The following is a 26,978-nucleotide window of genomic DNA, read 5'->3' as shown; positions in this document are numbered from 1 at the left end:
CTAGCCTCTTTTTCCTTTATAGCCAATTACCAAATGTTTATTTGGATTAGTAAAAATATACTAATTTTAATAATCTATGTGGATTATTTCCCTAATGAATCACTGCCTCAAATAATTATGCCATAATCACAGTTACATGTCATTAAATGTGTCACGTTAATATTAATCTAAATGTTATCCAATTACAACAAAAAGATTATTTATGTGTGCTTAATTGTCATAGCTGGTTGCTCAGTTGGCAGTGCTCATTTATTTACAGCTAAAAAAAGTAGTGATTCTCAGTCTTCTTTATCTTGTCCTATTTTTTTGGCAGAGTTGGGGGGTGGGGTGGGAGTGAAAAGGGAAATGCAGAATCTCCCCTGTTGAGAACTCCCTTAGTTCACAAGGCAGCTTAATATCTGTGCTACTTATGCCTGGCTGGGGAGAGGGGTAGGGTTGGCAGCACAGGGTGGGCACAAATCACACTGCTAAGCAGCACAAAAGATAGTGGTGAACATTCAGTAAAGAGTAACTGTGAAGTCTTTCTTACTGTTACAGGGAAGAGGGGTTTCACGGAAAGAAATCAGAAGCAGCTACAGAGAAACAGAAATTAGGGTACCCACCGATTGCTCCATTTTACTGCATGAAAGAGGACATCCTTGCTTACGTGTTTGATGACGTGTGGAGCAAGGTACTAAGCTGTATGGAGCAGTTGACACGTAGTCACTGGGAGGGATTTGCTTCTGGTAAGGCTCTTTGTGAAAACAATATAAAAAAATAATTGTTTTTTGATTTCCAAGCCCTAACCAGTCTATTAGATTATGTGCTTAATTAGTACCAAAGAATCGTATTTGTATTTCTCATAGAAACTAAAAGATATTTAGAAAATACCTGACAATGAGTGGATGAGTAACAAAGCCTAATATATGATGACTAGATACTGTGCTTTCTCTTTGAATATAATTATTTGTGAGAAAAAAAAAACTCGTGCAAGTGACAAACACATTTTTAAAACTTCTTTATTGAAGAATAACTGATATACAACAAACCATGCATATTTCAAGTGTATAACTTGGTGAGCTTATGTATGCAGCCATGGAACCATGAGACAGTCAATATGGTGAACAAATCCATTACCCCTAAAGGTTCATGATTTTGTAATCCCTCTCTCCTGCCGCAGCCCAACCCACTATCCCCAAGTGACAGTTTATCTGCTTAAATGGAATCATGTAGTCAGCTTCTTTCACTCAGTGTGATCATTCCGAGATTCATCCATGTCACTGTGTGTCAATAATTTATTCTTTTTACTGCCGAGTAGTATTCCATTGTTCTACAATTTGTTTATCCATTTATCTGCTAATGGACATTTGGATTGTTTTCATTTTTGGACTATTAAAGCTGTTATGAACACTAGTGTACAAGAATTTTTTGGACACATATTTCCTAGTCTCTTGAGTAAATTTCTAGGAGTGGAATGGTTGGATTATATGGTCAAATGTGTATTAACTTATTAAGAATTGTTTGTATTGGTTTTCTGTGCTGCACAAAAAAATGTCACACACATTGATTATCTCATAGGTCTGTGAGCCAGAAATCCAGGAACAGCTAGCTAGTCCTTTACTTAGGTTCTCACGGGGCTGCAATCAAGGTTTGTGTAGGGCTGGGTCCTCACATAGATGCTCAGCTAGAAAAGGATCCACATCCCCTTCGGTGTGCTCTTGGAAGCATCCAGTTTCTTGTAGCTATAGTATTCATGGCAGATTTCTTCTTCAAAGCCAGCAAGAAAGACTTGAGAGCCAATCTGCTAGCAAGACAGAAGCTATATAACATAACATAATCGTGGCGTGACATCCCATCACTTTTACCATCTTCTGTTTGTCTGAAACAAGTCACAGGTCCTGCCCACACTGAAAGGGAGGGAATTAAACAAAGGTGTGATCACCAAGAGGTGAGAATCATAGGAGGGCCACCTTAGAATTTGTCCACTACAGTATTCCCACTGTCCCCCAATGATTCATGTGCTCCCACATGTAAAATACATTCAGCTCCCCTCCAGGGTTTCCAAGAGATTCATCCTAATATAGCATCAGCTCTGAAGATTTTGAATCAGGTCCCAGTATGAATGTAGTTCCTGGATATAAGTGAAGTCACTGGGGTACAATTTCTTTCCACCTATAGACTTGTGAAACTAAAGGTTATATACACAGATATATGAACATCTGACTATATAATCCACCCATTCCACTCCCAGAGATGAATTATTTGACCCTAACATACCCAACATACAATAGTGGGCCAGGGCAAGGATAACCACTGTAGACACTCCAGTTAAAAGGCCAAGGGAGTAGGTGTAAAAAAAAGGTCCATAGCAAATAGCAATTCTGAAATCCAGCTGCAAAAATATTGGGAGTTCCTTCATTAAGTTTCAAAGCCTGGAAATAATCCTCTCAGTTCTCTGCTCTCCCCTCTGAGCTCTTGGTTCCACCCTGAGTCATCCCTCCTTTTTCATGAAAGGCAGCATATGTTTGCAACTAAGTAACTTCATTAGGCTGCTTCCTGCTAGTACAAATTTTAGAGTCTGATAGCTTCCCCTTATTTGGAACCTTTTGCTATCCAAAGAGATTGAGAATTTTAAAAATCATCAAATCTTGGTTTTTTTTTGTTTAATAGTTTTTCCTTCATTTTATCTCTCATCTTGTGTTTTATTATAAGCAGTAAGAAAAAAAAAAAAAAACCAAACAGGCCTCACCTTCAGCACTTTGATTGGAAATCTCCTTAGCTATATAACCAAGATCATTACTTAAAAGTTCTGCTTTCCATATGAACACAGGAGACCATTTCACTAAGCTTTTTGTCACTAAATAACAAGCATCTCCCTTTGTCCAGTTACTAGTAACATGTTCCTCATTTCCTCCTGAGCCTTCCCCTACAGTTACCTCCAAATCCAGATTCCTACTAAGTATGTTCACAGTAATTTGTGTCTTTTTCTATCATGCTTCTCAGAATTCTTCCTACTTCTATCAATGAACAATCAAAAATAAAATTAAGAAAACAATTCATTTGTAATAGCATCAAAAAGAATAAAATATGTGGGAATAAACTGAACCAAGGAAATGCAAGACTTGTACACTGAACACTGTAAAACACTTGAAAGAAAATAGAGGAAATCTAAGAAGTGGAAAGACATTCTGTTTATGGATTTGAAGGCTTAATACTGTTAAGATGGCAATATTCTCCAAATACATCTACAGGTTGAATGTGACTTTATCAAAATTCCAACTGCCTTTTTTGCCGAAATGGAGAAGCTGACCCTGAAATTCATACAGAAATGCAAGTATCCTGAATACCCAAAACAATATTGAAAAAGAACAAAGTTGGAGGATTCACACTTCCTGATTTTAAAACTTAATACAATGCTACAGTAATCAAAATAATGTGGTACCAGCATAAAAACACACATAGATCAATGGAGCAGAATCAAAAGTCCAGAAATAAACCCACACATCGATGGGCAATTGATTTGCAACAAAGATGCCAAGATCATTCAGTGGTGGGGGGCAGAAGGCTCTCTTTAAGAAATGGTGCTGGCAGGGAATGCAGCCAATATTTTATAATAACTATAAATGGAGTATGATCTTTTAAAACTGAGTCACTATGTATACACCTGAAATTGTTAATCAACTATACATCAATTTTTGAAAAAGAAAATACAGATGGAAAAAAAAAAATGATGCTGAGACACCTAGATAACCATATGGAAAAGAATGAAATTGGACACTTACTTCACACCATATACAAAATATCAACTCAAAATGGATCAAAGGTACACATTTAAGAGCTAAGGTTATAAAACTTTTAGAAGTAAATCTTCATGACCTTGGATTGGGCAGTGGGTTCTTAGATATGACACCAGGAACACAAACAACAATAACAAAAAACTAGACAAACTTGACTTAATCAAAATAAAAAACTTTAGGGTATATCAAAGAACATTATCAAGAAAGTAAAAAGAGAACCTACAGAATGGGAGGAAATATATGTAAATTATACACCTGATATGAATCTAGTATCTACAATATATGAAGAATTACAACTCAAAAACAAAAGGAAAAACAATCCAATTTTAAAAACGGGCAAACAGCTTGAAGAAACAATCTCCAAAGAAGATATATAAATAGCCAATAAGCACATGCTAAGATGTTCAACATCATTCATTAGGGAAATCAAATCAAAGCCCAAACCACAATGAGATATCACTTCATACTAGGGTGGCTGTATTTTTTAGGACAATAACAAGTGTTGATGAGGATGTGAAATTAGAACCCTCATACATTGTTAGTGGGATGTAAAATGATGCAGCCACTGTGGGAACAGTTTGGCACTTCCTCAGAAAGTTAAACATAAAATTACCCTATAACCAAGCAATTCCACTCAAAGGTTTATATACGAAGAGAACTGAAGATATATCTACACAAAAGCCTTGCACAAATGTTCACAGCAGCATTATTTATAACAGTCAAAAAGTGGAACCAACCCAAACATCCATCAACTGATGAATGGATAAACAAAACTTGGTATATCCATGTGTTATGGGCTGAACTGCATCTCCCTCAAAATTCACACGTTGAAGCCCTAACCCTCAATGTGACTATGTTTGGAGATAGGGCCTTCAAGGAAGTAATTAAGGTTAAATGAGGTCAGAAGGGTGGGACCCAAATCCTATAGGATTGGTATCCTTATAAGAAAAGGAAGAGACATCAGACCTCTCCCTTTCTGTGCATGCACAGAGAAGAGGTCATGCAAGGACAGAGCAAAAAGGCAGCTGCCTAGGAGCCAGGAACAGAGGTCTCACTATAAACTAATCCTGACAGCACTTGATCATGGACCTCTAGCCTCCAGAACTGTGAGAAGATAAATTTCTGTTCTTTAAGCCATCCAGTCAGTGGTATTTTGTCATGGCAGCCTGAGTAACTAATACACCATGCAATGGAGTATCATTCACACATAAAAAGGAATTAAGTAATGATGCATCTTAAAACATGGATGAACCTTGAAAATATGTTATGTGAAAGAAACCAGACACAAAGGGTCATATGTTGTATGACCATATGATTCCACTGAATTGAGATGAAATGTCTAGAACAGGCAGGTCCATAGAGACAGCAAGTAGTTTAGTGGTTGCCAGGAGATGGAGGAAGCAGTGCATTGGGAGGTATGGGGTTTCTTTTTGGAGTGAAGGAAAATTTCTGAAATTAGAAGTGGTGGTGGTTGCACAACACTGTGAATATACTAACAGCCACTCAACTGTATACTGTAAAATGCTTAATTTAAAAACAGCAAATTTTATCTCACTAAAAATTTTAAAAATGCTGCCAACCTGAAGGATGTCCTCTAAAATTTCTTGTATGTGGGTCTGTTGATAAGTTCTTTCTTTTGAGATATGAAAATTATTTTGCTTTCATTCTTGCAAGATAGTTGTGCAGTGTATTGAAATTTAGGTGGACATTCTCTGTACTTTAAAGATGTTCACTGTCTTCTCACTTGCACTGTTTCTGACAAAAAAAAAAATCTGATGTCATCTTTTATCGTTGTTGTTCCTGTGTTCATGTCTTTTTTTTTTTCCTTTGGCTGCTTTGAAGATTGTTCTCTTTATCACTGGTTTTGAGCATTTGATTATGAGGTGCCTTGATGTAATTTTCTTCATGATACTCCTGCTTGGAGTTTGTTGAGCTTCTTGGATCTGTTACTGTTTTCATTGTTTGGCAAGTTTTCAGCTGCTATTTCTTCAGATTTTTCTTTTGTCCTCCACAATCCTTCAGAACTCCGGTTGCTCATATATTAGTTCACTTGCTCACTGACCCCTCAAATAAGTGATGCTTTAAGCAATTTTTTTCTCTATGTGTTTCATTTTGGGTAGTTTCTATTGTGCCTTCCAGTTCCTTAATCTTTTTCTTTTACAATGTTGAATCCACTGTTAAGCTCATTCAGTGTATTTTTCCACTTGTTTTCTATGAAGTATGATTAGGGTGACTTCTATATCTTCCATGTCTCTAACTTTTTGAAAAAGTGGGATAACTCAAACACGTGCGTGAATTCTGGGTTGGTTTCAATGATTGATATTCTCCTCATTATGAGTTGTGTTATGCTGCATAATATTCTTTGGGTGTCAGACATTGTGAATTTTATCTAATTGGGAGGTGAATTTTTTTTTAATTTGTATGAATTTTTTTAGTCTTTTCCTGGGATGCAATTAAGTTACTTGGGAAAAAAATTAATCCTTTCTGGTCTTGCTTTTACAATTTGTTAGGCAGATCTGGAGCAATGCTCAGTCTAGAGCTAATTATTCCCTAGATACTGAGACAAGATCGTCCTGAGTACTCTGTCCAATGCCCCATTAATTATGAGTGTTTCCAGTATGGCTAGTAGGAGCAGGCACTATTCTTGGTCCTGAGTGAGCAGCAGGCATTGTTCCCTCTAATTGTTTTAGTTGGTTCTCTTCCCTAGCCTCAGATAGTTTTTGTTCATACATGCATTGATGAATACTCTTTTGAGTAATCAGAGGACACCCCATATTCTGAAGATATCCTGGGTTCTCTTTCTGTGCATTTTTCTCCTCTGTGGCCCTGTCCTATGAACCCTAGCTGTCTTGATCTCTCTGCACTCTCAAATCGGGGAGTCCACTCGGCCCAGCCTTTGTTCTCCCTCTTTGTGTCTGTCTTGGAAACTCTTTCAAGGCAGTTGCAGAGCTAGCTTCATTTACTATCTCATGATCACTATCTCTCATTACCTGATGTCCAAGGTCTTAAAAGCCATTGTTTCATGGGCTTATTTGTTGTTTTAAGCAGGATGGTAAAGCCAGTCCCTGTTACTCCATCTTAGCAGGAAGCAGAAGTCCAGACAACATATTTTAAACTTATAATTAAAGTATATCTATATAGAGAATTGCAAAATGTTTATATCAGGTAAGCTTGATTAATTTTTAAAAACTGAATCCACTTGTATGACCAGTGCTCAGATCAAGAACAGAACATTACCAACACTTCAGAAGCCCCTCTCATGGTTTCTCTCAGTAAGTTACTAAACTCGTTCCCCTCTAAGGGCAACCCTATCTTGACTTACATAGCACCACAGGTTAGTTCTACCTGTTTTAAAAAGGATTCATATAATATGTGCCCTTCTGCACTTGGCTTTTTTGTAACTCAATTTTATGTTTATTAGATTTGACTGTTTTGTATGTAATAGCTCATCTTCACTGTTATATTGTATTTTATTGTATGAATATATCCCATTCCTCTGTTGATGAATATTTAGGTAGTTTCCAGGTTACATTTGCCAGCATACAGTGCTGTTTTGATCATTCTTGTATGTGTCTTTTGGTGAAGATATGTACTGGGTACATCCCTAAGAGTGGCATTGCTGGGTCATTGGACATGCTATTCCAAATTCAGTGGACACTGCTACATTTTTTTCCAAAGTGGATGCACCTATTTGTACTCTCTCCAGTGTTGTATGAGAGTTCTAGCTGCTCCACATGTTGGCCACACCTGATACTATGTGACTTTTTTTTAAAGCCACTGTGTTACATGCATGTTAAGTTCCCTTTTAAACCTGGCATTTGAGAATAATAGGTCTTAACATCCTTCTTAAAACTACCTGCTTTGTATTATGTGAAGTTAAGTTTTTGGAGATACAGGACAATACCCAAACTCCAAAAATAATAAACCCTGGTAATAAAGGAATTCATCAGTTTTCGTTATCAAACACTGAGATATCAGAGAAAACTTTCACTTCAGCTTTCACAGATTACTACTGTTGGGCTGTGAATTAATATCCTTTTTTCTGTGCATCCATAAATTTAGGTTATTTTATTGTATTATAGTTGCAATTTTGAGACAAATTCTGCAAAGAAGATACTGATCTTAAAATGTATCTGGAGGATCTCTGGTTTAGTGGGCTGATGGAAATGTCCTAAAATAGGGATCAGCAAACTTCTGAGTACAAAGATAGTAAATATTTTAGTCTTTGCCCGCCATCCAGTCTCTATTGCAACTACTCAATTCTGCCATTAAAAGCAGCCATAAACAATGTGCATATAAGTGGGTGTGGCTGTGTACACTCCTAAATACTCAGTATATGTTCCCCAAAGACATGTATAACAGCACTGTATGCTGGAAAACATAAGCAGGAAACTACCCAAACATCCCTCAACAGTATAATGTGATACAGTCATACAAGGAATATACAGTAATGAGAATAAACAAACTACTGTTGCAGTTTTACTTACAAAACCAGCAGCGATAATGGGCACCAGGTTTCCCTAGTCACAAGTGGCTATTTAAATTTTAATTAATTAAAGTTAAGTAAAATTTAAAATTCTGTTCTCAATCACATTAGCCAAATTTTAAATGCTCTATAGCCACGTGACCAGAGCCGCTATATTGGACAGTGCACATGTAGAATATTTCCTTCAACTCCAAGTGTTCTTTTGGACAACTTTGCTCTAAAAATCTTTGCTTCTCCTCTGCCAGGTATCAACAGGCATCACCAGCATAGGAAACCACTTTAAAAAAAATTCATGGTTTGGAGGATTTTTTTTTTGAAACATGCAGGTGGTATGAAATTGGACTGCAAAGATGAGTGAATCTGAGCTTGACAGCATGAATTCTCAAGGGAGATTTTTCTTCACAGTACTGTTGCTGTGGGTCTGAAGGTATCTATGGATAATAGATTCTATTCCTTTGCTCAGATGATGAGAGTAATGTTGCAATCACCAGACCAGCTTCAGAAAGCCCCTGTGTGCTGAGTGAACCACAGCCTTTGGTCCTACCTCGAGTGCCACAGTCTAAGGTGCTGTCTGTCACCTCAAATCCGGTAAGCCCCACGGGGGAACATACTGGAGAATCTAGGCCTGCTCCTCCCAGAGGAAGTTTGCTAAGTTATTTGTCTTAATTATGTCATTATTACTTTTTTTCCAGTAAAGTTATATATTTATCACAATAATCCAGTGACTCTTTGCAGAGAGAAGTTTAATTTCAGTTTAAAAAATTAATAGCAAATTAGAGTTGAGAATTCTCAGGTAGCTCTTTGGAAAAGATATCTACAAGCTGTGCAATCTAGATTCAATTGTATGGTCAGGTTCAGTCTGTTTGGGGAAGAAAGGATATGACGAAAAGAGGGACCAATCTCAGATTTTCTGTGGCCTTAACATTCTGTCCTTTGGTCTTCTTTTTTGACTTCTTCCCTCTTTTTTCTTTTATCTCAGCCTACCTGAGTTTTATTTTTAATATTTGAATCTGTTGACTTTTTTGTCTTTTAGATGTTTAGAAATCACAACTCAGCTGTAAAAGGCAAATCAAAGAGAGGAGAAAATGGTCTCAAATAAATCTGCAGATAAGCATAAAGCAAAGGCAGCCATTTCTTGCAGAAGGTTGATGAGCCTGTCTCATCCCTGTGTAATGATTTATGTAGTCCCAGTTCCTACATGATAGCTTCCCAATGTTACTTGTGGGAGCAGGGGAGGGATAAAAAGAAAGAGAAAAGGATTCTAATCCTTGGGCCATGCTCATCGATGCACATCTAGTATCTGCTTTGTTGGTATGCCAGCCAGATACTGTACAGCTGGATTTACAAAAGGACCATTTAAAGATAAACTCAGCGAGGCCCACACCTTACCACACTGGGGGGTGAACCAGGTAAACTAATACTCCTTTGATGGTAATAAAATACTTCTGCATGTTGAGCTTGCCTGGTTATGGTTTAGGTAGCCTAAATCTGAAATAGTTAACTTACATGGTTCTGGCTGTCAGTGACCAAAGGAAGGAGAAGCATTAATAGAAACACTAGAGAGAAAGTAGGAGGAAGGTGCAGGCTTTCGCAGAGTAGGAGCTGGCCAAAAAGGGCACTGAAATGACTATCTGAGAGGGAAAATAAACAGGACACTAAGGTGGCAATATAAGTCCAAGTAAGATTACATCCTGCTAACATGAGAAAAAATAAGATTAACACTTTCTAATAAAGTCTTCGGAATTTAGATTATCACTGAGAGCTGAGTGCTCCAGGGGTAGTTTAGTAGGAGAAAGGATTAGCTTGTGCAGAATATAGGACTGTGTGATGGTGAAAGCGATTGTATTAGTTTACTCTTATTTCTTCTACCTTTGTACAATATTTTATGTTTTCTAATGTAATGTAAATAATGATAACAAAGGTCCTCTCTCCCCTGTGAGAGTGGTTGTTAATTGCTTTCATCTGGATTGATCAGGGTTCTCCAACCTGCTGTCATTTAGAAATGGAGAGGAAAGTACTCTGATCCTGTCATCTTGACAGTAGAGTTGGGGCCTCAGCTGGGCTATTGGCCAAGATGTTAAGACATAGGAGAAAAATGTATAAATGACCTAATTTGGAAATACCAGTTTTTGGCAAAGTTGGGAAACTAAGTATCTTCACCAACCAATAATAACATCTTCTTTTACATGTAGATGAGTCTCTGTCAAGCAGCAAGTGTTCATCAGCCAAATGTGAACGGTCTCTTGGTTCATGGGATGCCTCTACAGGCAAGAAATCTCTCCCTAATGGACAAGCTCCTGTAAGAAGTATAAAATTTTAATAGACTATAGAGTTTAAGTAGATCACTGAGAAATAGAAGGAAAGCAAAGTCAGTCAGTCAATGTGCATGTACTGAGTACCTACCAAGCAACCAGAAACACATGGGGAGTAAAAATATCTAAGGAAAATGGTCTCCACCTTCAAGCAGCTGATAAAATAACTGGAAAGAGAAGACACACATGGGTAAAGAGACCTAATCCTACAGGGCATTCCTGTGACTGAGTGCCAAATATGTGTACTCAGTGTGAGCACTATGGCAGACCACAAAAAGGGAGGCATTTTGGTGGATAAGTGTAGATTTTGAACTTGTCCTTGCAAGATGGAAGTCTGGATAAGCAGAGAAGAGCAGCAATGCTATTCTAGATAGAAATGTGTGGGGAAAGGATTGGAGATAGGAAAATACAAATATTTAGAAGAGAAAGCAGACCATTTTTGCTATAATAGGATAGGACGAAACAGATCAGAACTTAAATGTTCTGACCAAAGACCACTGACAATCTTCCAGAATTAAAGTGGATGCTAGTGTTTGTGATTAGTGGGAAAGAAAAGACTGAAATTAATGAATGTTGGGACCAGACTGTGGAGGGTTCTGAATGTCATGTTTTTGAGATCCATCCATGTTGTTGCATGTGACCTTCTCTTTTACTGCCAAGTGGTATTCTATGGTAAGAATACACCACAATCTATTTATCCATTCTTCTGTTAATGAACACTTGGGCTGTTTCCAGGTTGGGGCTGTTCTGTATAAAAGCACTATAACTACCTTACACAGGTCTTTCTTGTGGACCTACGGTCTCATTTTTCTTTGGTGAATACCTAGAAGTCAAAGTGCTATAGGATAGGTTAACTGTGTGCTTAATTTTATAATAAACTGGCATACAGTTTTCCAAACTGTACCATTTTACACTCCCACCAGCAAGGTATGAGTTCAGTTGGGGAGCACATATATTTAAATCAGGAATTTGAAAGATACGTTTCACAGGAGTAGAACATAGACTGCCGCAGGGGGAACTTTTGAAAGGTAAGGAGTCTAATGTAGGAGTTCAGGCTGCTCAGGGTCAATACTCAAGTTGTAGCAAAGAATAAAAAAGGAATAAAATATTTTAGGAGATACTGTAAAAGAAATCAAATTCTGTAAAAATAGAGGAATCAAAGTCAACTCTGAGATTTCAAGCTCAAGGGAAGCTTGTTTTGCAGACAGAGATGATTCTGGGGTGTGGGATGACGGGCCATCTCACGGGAAATATGGAAGAAGTCAGATCTAGCAGTTGACCTAGTAGTCTGGACATGACAAATCCAGAGTTATGAATGAGTAGTCCCAAGGAAAAATAAAGATGAACAAAGAGCAGCTAAGGCCTAAACCTCTAATTAGAGAGCAGTTAGGGTGTGTAAAGAAAAGGCCCAGGTGAATGGTTAGGGAGTCAGGAAGACTAGAAAGATCCCTTGAGAGTAACACTCAAGGTTTAGCCCTATTCCACGACAGGCATTTTCCCTTCAAAGTTCTCCAAACACTGAGGCATATTTTGCACTAGAGGACACCGAAGTGGCCTGAAAGATTGAGGAACTCGCTGAAAGCCAAGAGCACGTGGCAGAGCTTTCTTCTTTCACTTTCCCTCCAATTCATGGTGTAAATACTATCTCTTAGGCGCCTTACAATAGAATCAAATGTTTTCTCATCTGCTTAAAAAACAAAAAGAAAATCCCTGAACCTACAGGGCAGAGTTAAAGCTACCAAACTGTTGGGCATGGTATTTTATTCATCAGAGTACTGAGAGAAGTGTTGTATTTCACAGTTGTTTATGCAAATAAGGACCTACTGCCCTGAGCTGCACAAGGTTCTGGACCCTTTGCCTGCTCCCAGCTTTCCAAGGAACCCAAACCCTTACCCCTGTAGGCTCCAACTAGCTCAGCATTATAATCTCTGCAGTGGGAGCCACACTGGTGCCACACCACTTCTAAGCAGCAATATTTGCCTTTCAACTAAGTCTTTCTGGTGATGTTCCTTCAGCACAAAAGAATCTCACTCCCTGAGGTAAACTTTTGGGAAGCACTTTGGAGTAGATACCCTATAGGTTACACTTTACCAGTAACTGAAGAAGCGACTGTGATGGCAGGTGAATAATGGACTTGCTTTCCCAAATCTCCATTCTAGTAAATTATGTGTATGACTGAACTGATGTCCTTCTTTTAAGAACACATTCTCATGCCTGAGCTATATCATGGAGCTTCTAGAAACTTGGTTATTTACTGAATGGTTTCTCTTTTTGCTCTCCTGAATGAATGAATTTCAGTCTAGGGCTTTTTACCATTTGAGACCTGTCTCCCTGTACAGAGCAATCTTGATTTCATTGTGGGTTTCTGATTTGGCCACTAGAGATCTTGATGACAAGCTACTTGTGAGGCCTGGGTCCAGTACCATCCTTTCAACTCGAAATTGGCCAAATCGAGCCCTGGAGCTTAGTACATCATTTCTGTCATATACAGTGCAGTCCGCCAGGAGACGCAATCCCCCACCACGTACCCTTCATCCCATCAGCACAAGCCATTCACGCGCTGGAACACCAAGACCTGTGGAAGAAATCCTCAGAGGATCCCGAGTGTAGGTTTCAAAAGCAGAATTTCTGGAAACTATGGTAAAACTAATGAAGAAAAACTTTACATAGAGAATGAATTTAAATGTAAGATTGAAATATACGCCTAGAAGTTAACCATTACATATTCTTATGATGGACTGCACTCTGGTTCAAATCTAATACAGAAAAAAAGGGGTTAAATTTGAATGAAATAAAGATACTGGATCTTCCTATTGATTTAGCTAAAGATTTATATTTCTACAAATAAAATGTTGGCTAGATTACTCTAGCAGTACTCACCAAAGGAATAAAAAAATATATATTTTATTAAAATATTTTCCTTAGTGGGAATATGCTCAGTGAAATTCTTTCCAAAATAATAGCTAATTTGCCTTTAATATTTTTCTACACCATGGGGATCCTTTTATTCCACTGACAATAAAAAGCTTCATAAACCTCAGACAAGTAGTTGCTTATATACTAGGAAAAATGTCCTTTGGCCCATCTTAGGAATAACACTGAACATATTCACTTCCCTTTTCCCACCTCATTCACTAGACACTCTGAGCTTCATGATGCAAAAAATACCTAAAGCCCAGTTTTTAAAATAAAATTCTTTCATTAGTTGCTGATTTACAAAACATCTTAGAATGGTTGATTACTAAGACTATGATCAAGGGTATGAAATAGGAAGTCCACAACTGTTTTGAATTCAGCTTCCAAATTTAGCACATCACTGTACTTCTCTCCCAACGTGTTACTTCTTGATTTTGCCTTTTAAATTTCTTGTTATAATTTAACCCAAAAGACTCACTAAAAGAGATGTCCAAAACCACCGTAAGTCTTTGTTAGGACACAAGGGTTCTCCTCAGCTGCTCACTACTTTATGTGGCTGTAGCTTTTATCTATTCCAGTATGGCTATATAGTCACTTGGGTATGAATGGCCTTGATGTATAATTAGTCTCTCACCCCCTCTGACAGTGCTTTCTTCAAAGTGGAAAAATAAGTTGCTTTGCTTTTTCTGGGATGTGAAAGTATCATTCAGTTTCAGTTACTGTCTTGGGTATGAGTAACACTGCAAACTGTTTCAAATCCCATTTAAGGAAATAAAAGTTTAGGAACTTTACCTGGGAATTATAGTTATTATAAGGCCCAGAACTGTGGAGAATTCCATCAGATGTGAAATTACAAATCTGTATTTGTATCACTAAGATCTCTTTACTTAAAAATATATAGGCAGCCTAAAGCTTTCTGTGCAGACATTAAACTCACCGGCTCGATTTGATTCTAATCAGTTTGCTTGTATTGTTGTAACTTTACGCTTTCGTTTCTTCATGTTTGCTGGTGGGATTCGCAGCCCAGCGGCGGCTGACTCGCTCTCCTCTCCCTCACCAATGCCCCTGAGTCGAAATAATCTGCTGCCACCTATTGGCACAGCTGAAGCGGAACACCTGAGCACTGTGGGGCCACAAAGGCAAGCGGTATGTCTTTCCTATTGCCTTTCCATGTGCTTATAAAACCTCAGGGCCAGTAATTCTGCAGGATCCGTGCTCTGGTCTTGACTTGTACTATATTTTGTCAGAAGTACAAACTGAATTCTGATTTATGACAATGAAACTGGAACTGCTTGGCCTGCAGTTACCATACCTACTAAAGGTGACGTAAGACATGCACAGCTCCCACTACAAATTAACTTTCTGATTTTTGTCTCGTCTGCAGAAAACCCATGGCGATTCCAGTCGAGCTCGAAGTGCAGTGGTGGATGAGCCTAATTATCAGCAGCCCCAGGAGAGGCTCCTTTTACCTGACTTTTTCTCCAGACCCAACACAACTCAATCATTTTTGGTAGAGTGACGTACTTCCTCTATGGTCTTGATAGTTGGGGAAAGAGAAATGAAAGGAAAAAAAATGTAGGTTGGCCGACTTAAGGCTTTACATACTGGCTTAATCAACTCTAAGGATAAAAGCTGAGGTTCTAACAATAAAAATAGTATTTTAAGTACATTTTGTTGAAATTATAACTGGTATCTGCCACTCATTCTTTTAATTTGTAAAAATAATAAGGTAAAATGCCTTATACATAAATTGCAAATTCTAAACAATTTAAAGTTTAGATATTTCTGAGAATAAGCAAAAAATGTTAAACCCCCAGTGCTTATCAGATTACCATTAACTTCATTCTCTAACACTACTCTTAGGGAATTACACCAAAAGTGGTTATCAGATTACGATGTGGACTGGTGAATGGGCAAGTTAAGACTTTCTTTTTTCAAACTGATACTTGAAATGCTGATATTGCCTTACCATTTAATGTGTATTTACTAGCCCTTTTACTTTTAAACAATAGAAAAAAACCTGACTGGGAGATTGGAGGTCATGCTCTGACTTTGCCCAATTGTAGGCCAAGAGCTCAGCCCCACCTCATTTGCTTTGTGCAAGAGGGCTCGGTTACTTGGGCCATGCTTAGGGCCCAGGAATCAGGCACCAAGAACCCACATCCTACACTGTTTTCAAGATGGTAGTGTTTGCAGCCTATTCTCAAATCATAACCCTTAAACTGTATCAACCTAAACACTGTAATCTTCCCTCCACTAGAAGAGTGGTGAGAATGAATGAATGGGACATTGTATTAGTTTCCTAGGGCTGCTATAACAAATAACCACAAACTGGGTGGCTTAAAACAACAGAAATTTATTCTTTCAGCTAGAGCTTAGAAGTCCAAAATCAAGGTGCAGCAGAGCCATTGTTTCCTCTGTAGGCTTTAGGTAAGACTCTTTTCTTGCCTCTTCCTAGTTTCTGGTGGTTGCCAGCAACCCTTGGTATTCCTTGGCTTGTAGCTGCACGATTCATTTTTCCTTCTGTCTTCACATGGCCTTCTTCCTTGTGCCTCTGTGTCCAAATTTCCCTCTTATAAAGATGCCAGTCATTGAATTTGAGATCTACCCTAATCCAGTACGACCTTATCTTACTTGATTATATCTGCAAATATCCCATATCCAAATAATCACATTGAGGAGTTCCAAGTGGACATAAATTTTCAGGGGACACCATTCAAACCAACAGACCTCAGGAGGCTTGATTTAGGGGGATATCCCCCCAAAAAAACACAGGCAAAAGGAAAATGTAAGCATTTCTGATTCTGATTCTTCTTAGAAAGTATGAGAACCTCTATTAAATATGTCTTCTCATAATCTGATCCAGGACATTTGTTGAGCAGTGTTTCCCAATTTTGCATAGCTTGATCCTCTACTATCTAACAATTTTTGGCTGCCTTAGGATTAAAACGAAACACATGAAAACATTTCAGTTTCTCTTTTTTTCCCAGATAGTTGTAACAATAACAAAAGTAAAAACTTCTTAGCTATTACTCTCCAGTTTGTTGTCATGAAAAGATGAACCAGTAGCTCAGTGTAACTAAGGGCACTAGATCTGAGTCCTTAGCTGGCACTGCCAGACTCACTCTATTCCTTCATGTTCACATCTAGAACAGGAGTCAGCAAACTAAATAAGGTTCATGGGCTGTTGGACTTACTGCCTGTTTTCATTGTTTTCTTAGAGCAGAGCCACTATGCTCATTCAATTTTGTACTGTCTATGGCTGCTTTCCTAGTACAATAGCTGAACTTAAATAGCTGCAATGATGGTTGTACCACAATACCTAAAATGTTTACTGACTGGCCTTCTACAAAAGTTTACCTATCCCTGATAGAAAACATAGGGCATCACCAGGAGAAAAATGCTCAAATCTCTTAATACCAATGCTCTGACAGGATATTGAGAGGGATTTTTATTCCAGAAGTACCAGTGGGATGACAATGATAGCTTTTTTTTTTTAATATCTGCATTTAAATATTTTAGTCACATCTTAAAGAATTTTAAATGCCTTGAGGTAATTTTGAAATGTTTGAGTTCCACATTGAGAGTCACATTTCAAGCATGGAGGTAAAGTATGAGTGTTTCAATGTTGCTAAAAAGACTCTGTTCTGTTGTTTTAAGCAGTCAGCAGGCAGTTTTTAGAAACATTAGACATCTGGATTATTTAGAAATACTAAGATTTTCTCAAAGGCTTATCAATAAAGTTCTAGAACTTTCATCAATTTTTACAAGTTAACAATGTCTCTGTGGGTTTCTGGCTTGGGATTTTTCACTTGGAATGCAAGAATGCACTCAGCCAACCTGTCCCTTAGGTTGGCAGACGATGCCAATTACATTGTTGTCCAATATCAAGGTTTTCCCTTGTAAACCACATAACACATTATCCTTTAGGAGAAGTTGTATTGTAAGACATGTCCCATCTTTTCTCTTTTTCAGCCGGATACACAGTATCATCGTTCATGTGCTGTTGAGTATCCTCATCAGGCCCGACCTGGCAGGGGATCTGCAGGGACAGGTGGAGCCATGGCTTTCATTTTATATCATGTGGTTAAGACCCTGCTCTTTTCTATGTTTATTTTTCCTTCCTCCTGTTTTTTCTACATCTTTGTAAATCACCTCAAGTTTACTTTGGAATATGGGATACAATTTTTTTTTTTTTTAAATAGAGGACAACTCTATTGCACGAAGCCAAAAAGTTCCAGATTTCTGTCTTCTCATATATAAATTAACCTCTTGCCACTGTGGCAAAGTAAACAGTACTCTGTTGGGTTTTTTAATCTAAAAAGTTTAGGCCAAATAAGTTATTTTCATAACATTCAAACACTGTATAGATTTTATTATGTAGGCAAAACACATATTGCTCTGGATTAAGCTGCTTTGGTCAGTTAACCTAGTAGGCCAAGGTAAGAAAAGAAATTCAAAATGTCAAGTCATGCAAAGTCTGATTCTATCCCATCAACTTTTTTTTAATTCTACGTTATATTCTATAGTTTCTATTTTCATAGCAGTGATGGGAGAAAATTTAAGGATGTCTTAATTCTTCCTATAATCTTCTCACCACCATCAGGGTCATTTTGTCATGTTGTAGATGAAATTTAGAACTACCAAGCAGTTGAAATGTTTCCTGTTGATAATCAGATTAATCAACAAGTACATTAAAAAGTAATCTGCCTCAAACCATCTCTCCAGTCCAAATGAATTCTCTTAATTCAGCTCCTAGTAGCACTGTTTGGTAGTCTGAATGTTTTCTATGGATTCTGTTCTTGGATCAGTCCTCAGAGAAGCATTGCTGCCTCTGAGCTACAGTTATTACATGTGACCATGTCTGATAGTCAGGTATAACTAGTGTGATATTTAGGTAAGTGAAACAGACATTTTATTTTAGTCTTTTTTAAATTAGTCATTATTCTCTAAAATTAGGTTACTGCTTTCATATCCTAATATAGATTTTGCTTTTACATAAATTATGTAAACGTGACTTTTATTGCCTTACTAAATATATACTTTACTTATTCAGTCTCCAAATTTAAAGTCTGATAATTGGAGCAAAAAAGTCTTTACGTATGAACTTGAGATTATCAAATCCAGAATGTCTACTAATGTTACTCTATGATGTCATCTTTCTCTGACAGGTCCTCAGTCACATGGGTATACAAAATCACAAAACAGAGGTGGACCAATCTCTCGAAACAGGCAGGGACCATAGGGCAAATAAGAACCCGCTTCAGGCTGCAGGGAAAGACGTGGAAAGATTTCACGAATCAGCGTTCAGTCATCTCACAATGCAGAGCTTGTACACAAGAGACAACCTGAAACCATCCTCACAAAGAGTTATTTTGGTACAACTGAGAAAAAAACAGCATGAGCCAAAGATTACATGTGTACTGTTTCTACCTCCAGTTACTGTCTTCTTTCAGCATAAGTTAACCATTCCACTGGACAGTAAAGATTGTACCCAAAGATCTGACAAATAATTACCCCCAAATCACTACTCATGTTGTCTGTTAACAATTATCAGTTCAATTTTTATAAGATTCTATCAGACCATACATATACAAAAACTAGCAAGTGATTGATAACATTAAGTTATCACTGGCTTTGGAATACTTATGCTTGTGTTAATTTCTGGAAAGGTGTATTACTTCTAAGTCATTTTTAGGGGACAGCACTGTCAAAAATCTGAGCTACTCATCAAGCAGATGTCATTCATTCCTCAAGCTTTCTCTTTAGATGTCCAATCCCATAGGCAGATAGATATGGCAAGGGTGAGTAAAGACATAAATGCTGAGTACTGGTGTAAAGTAACTCATGTAATAAGTCATAGTGCATTTTTTTTCAGATAGAACAGCTCAGCCTCATAACAGCTGCTTGATACCAGGTTATGTATGCTTCTTTACTTCTTAAAGTACATCAGTGGTATAGTTTTTCCAAATATTGAACTCACCTTGCCAGACTTTCTCCTGCAGGTCTAAGAAAGGCAATTAAAAAATTTACAGCATCTTTCTACTAGTGAGCCAACAAGACACAATTCCTTAAAATTTCAGAAACTCTGGCAATAAGTCCAGTATAAACACATCTTAAGAGCAGAGGAAGAGAACTTTGACATTCTTCTGATTTTAACATGAACCTTTCCTGAGTGCACTCATGAACGCAGCAATGGTTTTAACTATGGCTTAAATTTATATTTCATTGAATTTTAATTTTGATGATCATATCAGCTTAAGAGCTTATTGTTAATCTTCAGAGTTGATAAATTCAAATGATCATAAATTGGGGTAATTTTTTTATTATATCAAAGTGTTCTAATGCTATCTTATAAAGACAGATGCTTCAAACAATCTACATTAAATTATATTTTTAATACAATTAAAAAGACTATTTAACTTGTTTGTAATCAAAAGCTGAAAACGTGTCATGTGCTTACCTCAGATAAACTGAATCTCAGCAACAGAAGGCTTGTTTTATGCATATGGTATTAAATATATTGGCCAACAAATTAGGATTTCAAGTCTCTAAAAACTTCTATATTCTAATGAATTTATACCAATTCAACTAAATATAAGTGAAAATCTCTGTACTATTCTCACAAATCAATACCATGAGTACATACCAAACCACTGGATCAAGATGGCTTGCCTTTCAAGGTAAGCATTAACAGAAGGAGCCTCTAAAAAGTCATTTAACCCACCTCCCTTACCCTTTTACAGATAAGGAAACAAGTTCAGACAAACTCAGTGACCTGACAAAGGATATTCAGCAGTTACAGGCAGGATTACAACATCTCTTTATGCTACTTAAACCAGGGCATCTACTACAATGCTCACTAGGACTACTTTTCTTCTCTTTTCTCTATCCTAAGCACCATTCATATTTTCTCTAGATCATCTAAAATGAACACACTGGAATCATTTAAAAAGCCCCCAGAACTTAACAGTCATATTTTACTTATTTAATCACGTATAAGTCTTACAAAGATGCGTGCAAGTAATCTGAACCCGTTTGTCCGATATACATCAAGCAAAGAGTACAAAACCGGTTGAGTAAAACAAAAAGGAGAGAGTCTACGCAAGAATACTAAGACTGAAGGCAAACTGGCAAGTATTTGGAAGACAGATGTCCAGCAACTGTGCTGAAGGCCTTCTAGCTAGGTAGAGTACCTGTTTTAATAAATACACACATCACTGGATACTCTGCAACTCACTCCTGCATGGCAAAATGACAACTGCTAAAGGAGGTGTGGACAGACCTGCACTCTAGATAGAGCTCCTTGTACAGAAGACCCACAGAAGCAATTCTGTCAAGAAGTATACCACCCTCCCCTGTTCCCTCAGTGATCACCACCAAATTCCATCATAAGAGGAGGAATGTCAGGATACTTCTAGAATATTTCTAAGATATATTAAGATTAGGTTGAGAGATTCTGCTTGGTTTACTTAGTTCATCTGAATAATTTAGGCTTGAAAGATGACTTTTCTCAAGGGCTGGGTTGACTTTTGTCTTCAAATCTTGACTATACCTTGCCTACGATGGTACCAGTTAACACCTGAGGACATTTGAAGAGAAAATTCCATTATTTCTTCTCTTTCTTGAGAGTTGTTTTTTTCCCTCCTCGTTTGGAAGGTTTGCAGTACTTTGCTTCCATCTGAGCCAGAAAACTGTCCATTTCCTTTTGCCGATCCTTTTGTCTGCTCTGTTTGAGAGTTAAAACACAAGCTTTCAAAATAAGACTGTCCATTGAGATAAAGTACTTAGTGGCTGCCAAGGGCTGGTGGGAAAGCAGAATGGGGAGTGCCTGCTAATGGATAAGGGGTTTCTGTTTAGAGTGATGAAGATGTTCTGGAATTAGCTAGTGCTAATGGTTGTAAAATGATAAATATACTAAACACCATTGGCCTGTACACTTTAAAAGGATGAATACATGGTACATAACTTATATCTGAAAAGAAAATAAAGTGCCCACAACACCATACATACTCTCCAAAGAAAATACTAGCAGTAGGAATCAGAACATGAAAGAAGTAGCAGCTACTTTCACAACTTGCCAAATTTACCTGAATGACTGCTTTCAAGTCATCTACTCCTCCATCAAGTCCCAACTCCTTCCTGCTCATTTCTGCTTCTTTAGCCTCCTCCTGAGCCTAAAACAGAAATTCATGTGAGACTCCATAGCAACCCAGCAAATACTAAAAATACACGCTCTTTCCCAAAGCAAATCTATGTTAAGATTTTCAGTTTGAGGACTACATAGATAAAAAAGATAAAATTACATAAGTGTGTCATTCATTGAAAGACAACAGTGCTGAGAGCAAGCAGTAGATTCTCTGATTCCAATAAGCATTTCTGAGTTTTCCCTATTTTTACTTGCTAAGGGTAAGCAGGTAGTTTGGTTTCATAAATCACATGGTGACAGGAAGGAAAACAAAATGCAAGGAGAGTAAGGAAAGGTCACTTAACCAAGGATGCCCTCAAAATGTTGCTCTAATAAACAGGCACCTCAGACTCCTCTGAAAACCCAATTTTACTAAGGTGACTGGTGGCAGCTTTGAGAGCAACCCTGGTTCAAAATTTCCCAAAGGTAGTTAGGATAAATGCTAAGAAATTCAGTTTTAACCTTTCTTTGCCTGATTTCAAAGCCAGCTCTTCTTGCCAAAGTTCACTAACGCACTGATTCCAAAATACCACAAGAATACTTTGGGAAAGGTTAGTAAGTTCATTCTTTCCTTCAGGACAACTAAGACTATAAGAGACCCCAACCCCCCAGTGAATTATAAAGAGACAGTTTCCATTGTCTACTTTCAGTCCTTGGATTCAATTTATCTCTTTTAATACTGTATTCCCCGCTCCAAGTTTGTAAGAGTCTCAAAATTATGCCACCTACCTCCCTTCCCCAAAACTCGGGAAGTTTCTCCAGCTAATAGCCTATTACTGAGCACAGCTGTGTTCAGTTTCACCTAAAAAAATAATTACCAACTTAAACTGTCAGCCTGAATCTAGACAGATGTAGCCTATGAGCCAAAATGATGATCCTGACAAACTTGCCACTTCTCTCAACTCAGCACACATGTCAGCCTTCTCCTGTATCTCATATCTAAAAGCTGCAGCCCTACCTCCACCCCCAATTCAGCCATACAAAGTAAGGTACCCAACAAAGAACTAAAATCTTACACTGTCTGCTCTCCATGGAGTTCCCATTATGAAAGCCAGGTTGAGGCGATGGTGACTTCTATACCAGTATGGTCTTTGCCAAAGGACCAGAGGCACAGATGTCTGCTACCTTGAATACACTCTCCCTCTTGTCGCAGATGTCCTTAAGCTCCTTTCTCCTGCCATCACCCTTACCCTCACCATCTCCACAGTTTAATATGGGTGTAAAGCACACACAAACCACTATCTTTGATACTGCACAAAAGTGTACCTTGAAGTGTGTTTGGAAAGACACCTTCATCAAAGTAAACTAAATTGTTTTAAAAAAGTATATTCTGGGCCCAGCTCAATAATCAATCTGAGCAAGAACAAAGGAATCTGAATTAATAAGACACAGTCTTAAAAAAAGACAGTGTCTGTCACCTTCTCCCCATCCCTTAACCAAATGAGAATCACTGTCTAGCCTATGTCTCTGGACTCTATTACTTGATCTCCTGAGTAATACTTAACCAAAGCTACAAAAATTGGCCCATATGAAGACTATTTCAGTACTAATTTAAAATGACATTATTTAAATAATCCATGCAGTGTAATTCTCATGAGTACAATATAGTAGGGGAAGAAAAAGGTTCTCTTAATGAGCTAAAATACTCATTTTATTAGATGCAAACTATAAAACATGTTAACCCTTATTTCAGCAGTCATATATATATTTTCGTTGTTGTAAATATCCTCAAAAATTTTTTGGTAACAGTCAAGATATAAATAATAAATAACATTCAAAATCTTACCCTTCTTTTCCTTGCACTCATCTTTTGCTTCGATTCTTTGACAAAGGCGTTATAGGATGGGACTTCTCTGGCATCAATGGCTTGTTGAATAATATTCCTTATCCTGGGTTCCTCTGCGTACTGCACACACAGCACAGACTCCATGATCTGATCCATGTCACCCTTGAAGTCCAAATAGGCCTGTTTAATATCAGCCAGCTCTTCTTCAGAACCTTTGTATGTCTTTTCAAAAGCTTGAATGTCTTCTAGAGATATCTGAACAAAAAGATATATGCTTTAACTTTGAAAATTTTAAATAAAAAGAATACTAGTGCACATTAAATTCAGATGTTGAAATGTTTCTCCCCCAAATAAAACAATTGCTTGAGTTGAAACCATTGTATGGAATCAAATTTTCTATGCTAAAGACTTTTCAAAATCCTCCCTAGTCCAACCTTTACAACTGCTAAGCTACAGACCACGAAAATTTAAGTGAAGTTTCCAAAGGCGGGGAAAGACCCCAAAAAACACTCAGGACATACATTTGAAAACGTAAAATAAAGCATATCTGTAAAAAAATCAAATGCTCTCTATTCACTACAATCACTCTATATCAACAGAAAATTAGAGACCCATTTCAGTGTGTGTTATATGCGCTTGAGTACGAATATACACATGTAATAATTTGTCTTCAGATAGGTAGATGTCTCCTCAGTGATGATTCTGTGTATTTATTAATATTTTGAGGCCAAATAAAAATTCCTCATTCTTACACAACACAAAATGCAAGGCCTTCAATAAACGTTTCCTTGGGACTAGTCAAAAGGAAATCTCCAGAATCCTCTACCTTTTTAAAGAGTAATCTCCAATAGGTCTCCCAGTCCCGGTCTTGGCTGAGCACAACAGAATCCTCGTCCACCGTTCCCTGCTCATCGTACATTGCTCTCTGCTCTTTGTCACTCAGAACGGAATAGACCTTCCCGAGGATCTGCAGAAAGAAGCACCCAAAAGTCACCGCCGCACCTCTCCCTGAAACCGCGCCGCGAGATTAGAACGCCAGGCCCAGCTGGGCTCACTCCACCCGGGCGGGGCCAGGCGGCCAGAAGACTGAGAGAAGCCTGGGCGGCCGGGGAAGCGGGGCCTTGAGTACCTGGAAGCGGCGGGTGGCGTCCTCCTTGTCGCCCTCGCCCACTCGGTCCGGGTGCACCTGCAGGGACACTTTGTGGTAGCCGCGCCGGACTTCGCCGTCTGAGGCCTCGCGCCGCACGCCCAACACTCGGTAAAGGTCGGCGGTGCCGAACACTTCCTCGCACAGCTCCAGAAGCCCCATGGCCCGCAGCGGCGCCGAGCGGGCGGCTGCCTCAGCGAAAACGGCAAACCCCAAAGACGCTGAGGAGAACTCCGGACAGCTTCCTTTTCCCGCGCAAAAAGCCCAGGGCGCCTGCGTCACAAGAGGCGCAGGAAGAGGCGGGGCCACGAGGCCGCACTTTACGGCGGCTGCAAATTGGGGCGTGACCAAGCCGGCGGCAGCCTGGATTGAAGCGGAGAGTGAAGCCGGCGTCCCGGTGTCTTAGCGCAGGAACCTCTTTTCACGCGCTCTGCTCCGCCGCCCTCCTCCCCTTACTGTGGAAACCTCGCATCTGTTCTCTCCCCAGTGTCCCAGCTCAGAAGCGTATGCAATATAAGGAGCGTTTACATCAAGTTGAACCTATGCACTGCTGTTTTGTTCTTGCTTTTTTCCATTAAAAACAGCAAATCATCTGCATCTGGCCATTTCACATGTTTTAACATAGAATAAATGGATTTGTTCTTTTCCAAAGATGATCTGACAAGAGTACATAGAGCTCAGGGCCCAAATAATTTTGCAGCCTACAAGATGGAACTGCTGGGTAGGAACTTTTCCCTTGAGCCCTGCAAGAAAAAAGCCTACGTTAAACAAAAGGCACAATATATTGGTCTTCTAAAAACTTTACCTGATAGACCTTCTAGATTATTACACAATCATTCCTTCACCTTCCAGCTTCTAAATCAGTTACCACTTTGGAGATAACATGATCCAAACCTTCTTAATAAAAATACAAGCTGTGGAAGCAAAAGCTTTTTTCTTCTTTTTTTAATGCTTTCTAAAGTGCAGACCTGGGTTTGACCATGTTGGATTTGAGATGATACAAAGACAGGCTGATGCAATCATTCAAGACAGTGCAGAATCTGGGCCTGGAAATCCAAAGCAAGGCTAGGGCTAGAGAAAACTTGAAATCAGGGAGAGGATGAGCTCACACAGGAAGATTCTGTATACAGATCTTAGACAAAGGATAGAACAGGGCACAAAATGAATACTTGAGTTGGCAGAAATTTAGTCACTCAAAATTATTCCCATTTCACATCAGTTCCCCTCACTGGTCAACATTCTCTTCTGCTGTACCTATTAAAGCTTTTCCAAAGAACTCAAACTCTCTAGGGTATATTAATATCTTTTAAGCTTCCAGAGTTCCTATAGTTTTCAAAGCATTTCTCTTTCCTAGATCCAAGATCAATGCCAGGTAAAGTCAGTTCTTTTCTTCTGCCTGTCCTGCCTTCAAAGTCACTTTAAAGTAAGTGGAGGCCAACCAGTGACAACTGTAGGAGAGCTTTGATGACCTCAGGTTTTGAGGTAGCTGGTAACTATTCTCAGAATATAAAACCCAGAGAGTAAAATAGGTTGGTACATTGATAGGGCTTTAGAATCTCCTCTATGTTAGTCTTACACCAGAATATAAAATATGTATTATCCAGGGTGCACTTAAACCATCTAATCCTTGCTTGTGGGTGTAAAATCCTGCAGTTCTGATGAAATAGACAATGTGTTATTTCAGGGGTTTTGGGAGGCACAAGTCATTTATATTATCAAATCATGATACCTAAACCTGATTCGATCACTGACTTTTTAGGTGGACTTTTGTAAAGCCTCTCATCTTTTGCTCACTCCCCCACCTACAGACAATATAACATGTTGGGAAGGGCTCTCCAGGCATGCACATTGGGTCTGACTCTTAGCGCTGCTCAAAACTGAAACTATGTAGCCTTGGGCAAGTTTCTATTTCTGAACTTCAGCTTCCCCACCTATAAATTAGAGATAATCCTGTCTAATTTCATGATACTTTCTAATTGTCACATATAACCTTGCATGTAAAAGACCTACAATGTATGTAAGTACTTTACAGTATTATCTTTTTTTCCAGCTATTCATTCTTAAAAAGGAGGCTACTACAGCCTAAAGGCTCCTAACAAAACTACCTTTGTAATTTTGAGATAATACGTTGAACAAGAAAATGTAAATCTTCAATTACAAAAACATTAAATAATTGTATCATTGAGCTGGTAGGATGACCATAAATGATTAAGGAAGGAATTACTTGGACAGGCCATGGACATGCTGACTGTGGCTTTGAAACAGGGAAGTCTTGGAAGGCAGCAGGCTGTAAAGTTGTGCAAGAGACCCAGGGCCCAACTCAAAAGTACAACCCACCTCACAGCTACAACCCTTTCCCCAGATGAA

At 38.4% G+C, this 26,978-nt stretch overlaps 2 protein-coding genes across 11 annotated transcripts in view; one reads left to right on the top strand and one right to left on the bottom strand.

Moving 5' to 3' along the window:
- Positions 1 to 19,014, top strand: part of FAM149B1 (family with sequence similarity 149 member B1) — a 52,795-nt gene extending 33,781 nt beyond the window's left edge. For 4 of the 8 annotated variants that reach the window (XM_031462157.2, XM_064488065.1, XM_031462161.2 and 1 more), the window contains 9 exons: positions 538 to 725; positions 8,726 to 8,850; positions 10,455 to 10,561; positions 12,956 to 13,180; positions 14,513 to 14,636; positions 14,875 to 15,000; positions 15,859 to 15,920; positions 17,466 to 17,544; positions 18,662 to 19,014. In XM_031462157.2, coding sequence (XP_031318017.2) covers positions 538 to 725; positions 8,726 to 8,850; positions 10,455 to 10,561; positions 12,956 to 13,180; positions 14,513 to 14,636; positions 14,875 to 15,000; positions 15,859 to 15,920; positions 17,466 to 17,544; positions 18,662 to 19,003 — 1,378 coding nt within the window. In that variant the 3' untranslated portion in view covers positions 19,004 to 19,014. Of the gene's footprint in view, positions 1 to 537; positions 726 to 8,725; positions 8,851 to 10,454; positions 10,562 to 12,955; positions 13,181 to 14,512; positions 14,637 to 14,874; positions 15,001 to 15,858; positions 15,921 to 17,465; positions 18,207 to 18,661 lie in introns of those variants that run through there. The other 4 variants (XM_031462159.2, XM_010984165.3, XM_031462160.2 and 1 more) reach the window with 4 other exon arrangements.
- Positions 1 to 26,924, bottom strand: part of DNAJC9 (DnaJ heat shock protein family (Hsp40) member C9) — a 40,786-nt gene extending 13,862 nt beyond the window's left edge. Inside the window, exons 1-5 of one of the 3 annotated variants that reach the window (XM_031462184.2) lie at positions 24,594 to 26,924; positions 24,291 to 24,431; positions 23,465 to 23,719; positions 21,581 to 21,667; positions 1,003 to 1,886 (exon numbers count right to left, since the gene is read on the bottom strand). In XM_031462184.2, coding sequence (XP_031318044.1) covers positions 1,869 to 1,886; positions 21,581 to 21,667; positions 23,465 to 23,719; positions 24,291 to 24,431; positions 24,594 to 24,773 — 681 coding nt within the window. In that variant the 5' untranslated portion in view covers positions 24,774 to 26,924 and the 3' untranslated portion in view covers positions 1,003 to 1,868. Of the gene's footprint in view, positions 1 to 1,002; positions 1,887 to 20,463; positions 21,220 to 21,580; positions 21,668 to 23,464; positions 23,720 to 24,290; positions 24,432 to 24,593 lie in introns of those variants that run through there. The other 2 variants (XM_010984201.3, XM_064488070.1) reach the window with 2 other exon arrangements.
- Between the last annotated feature and the right edge of the window lie 54 nt (positions 26,925 to 26,978).

Source organism: Camelus dromedarius, chromosome 8, assembly GCF_036321535.1.
Source record: "Camelus dromedarius isolate mCamDro1 chromosome 8, mCamDro1.pat, whole genome shotgun sequence".
NCBI classification, from domain to species: Eukaryota; Metazoa; Chordata; class Mammalia; order Artiodactyla; family Camelidae; genus Camelus; species Camelus dromedarius.
Note: the sequence above shows the minus strand (reverse complement) of the source record. Positions and strands in the feature narration are given on the sequence as shown.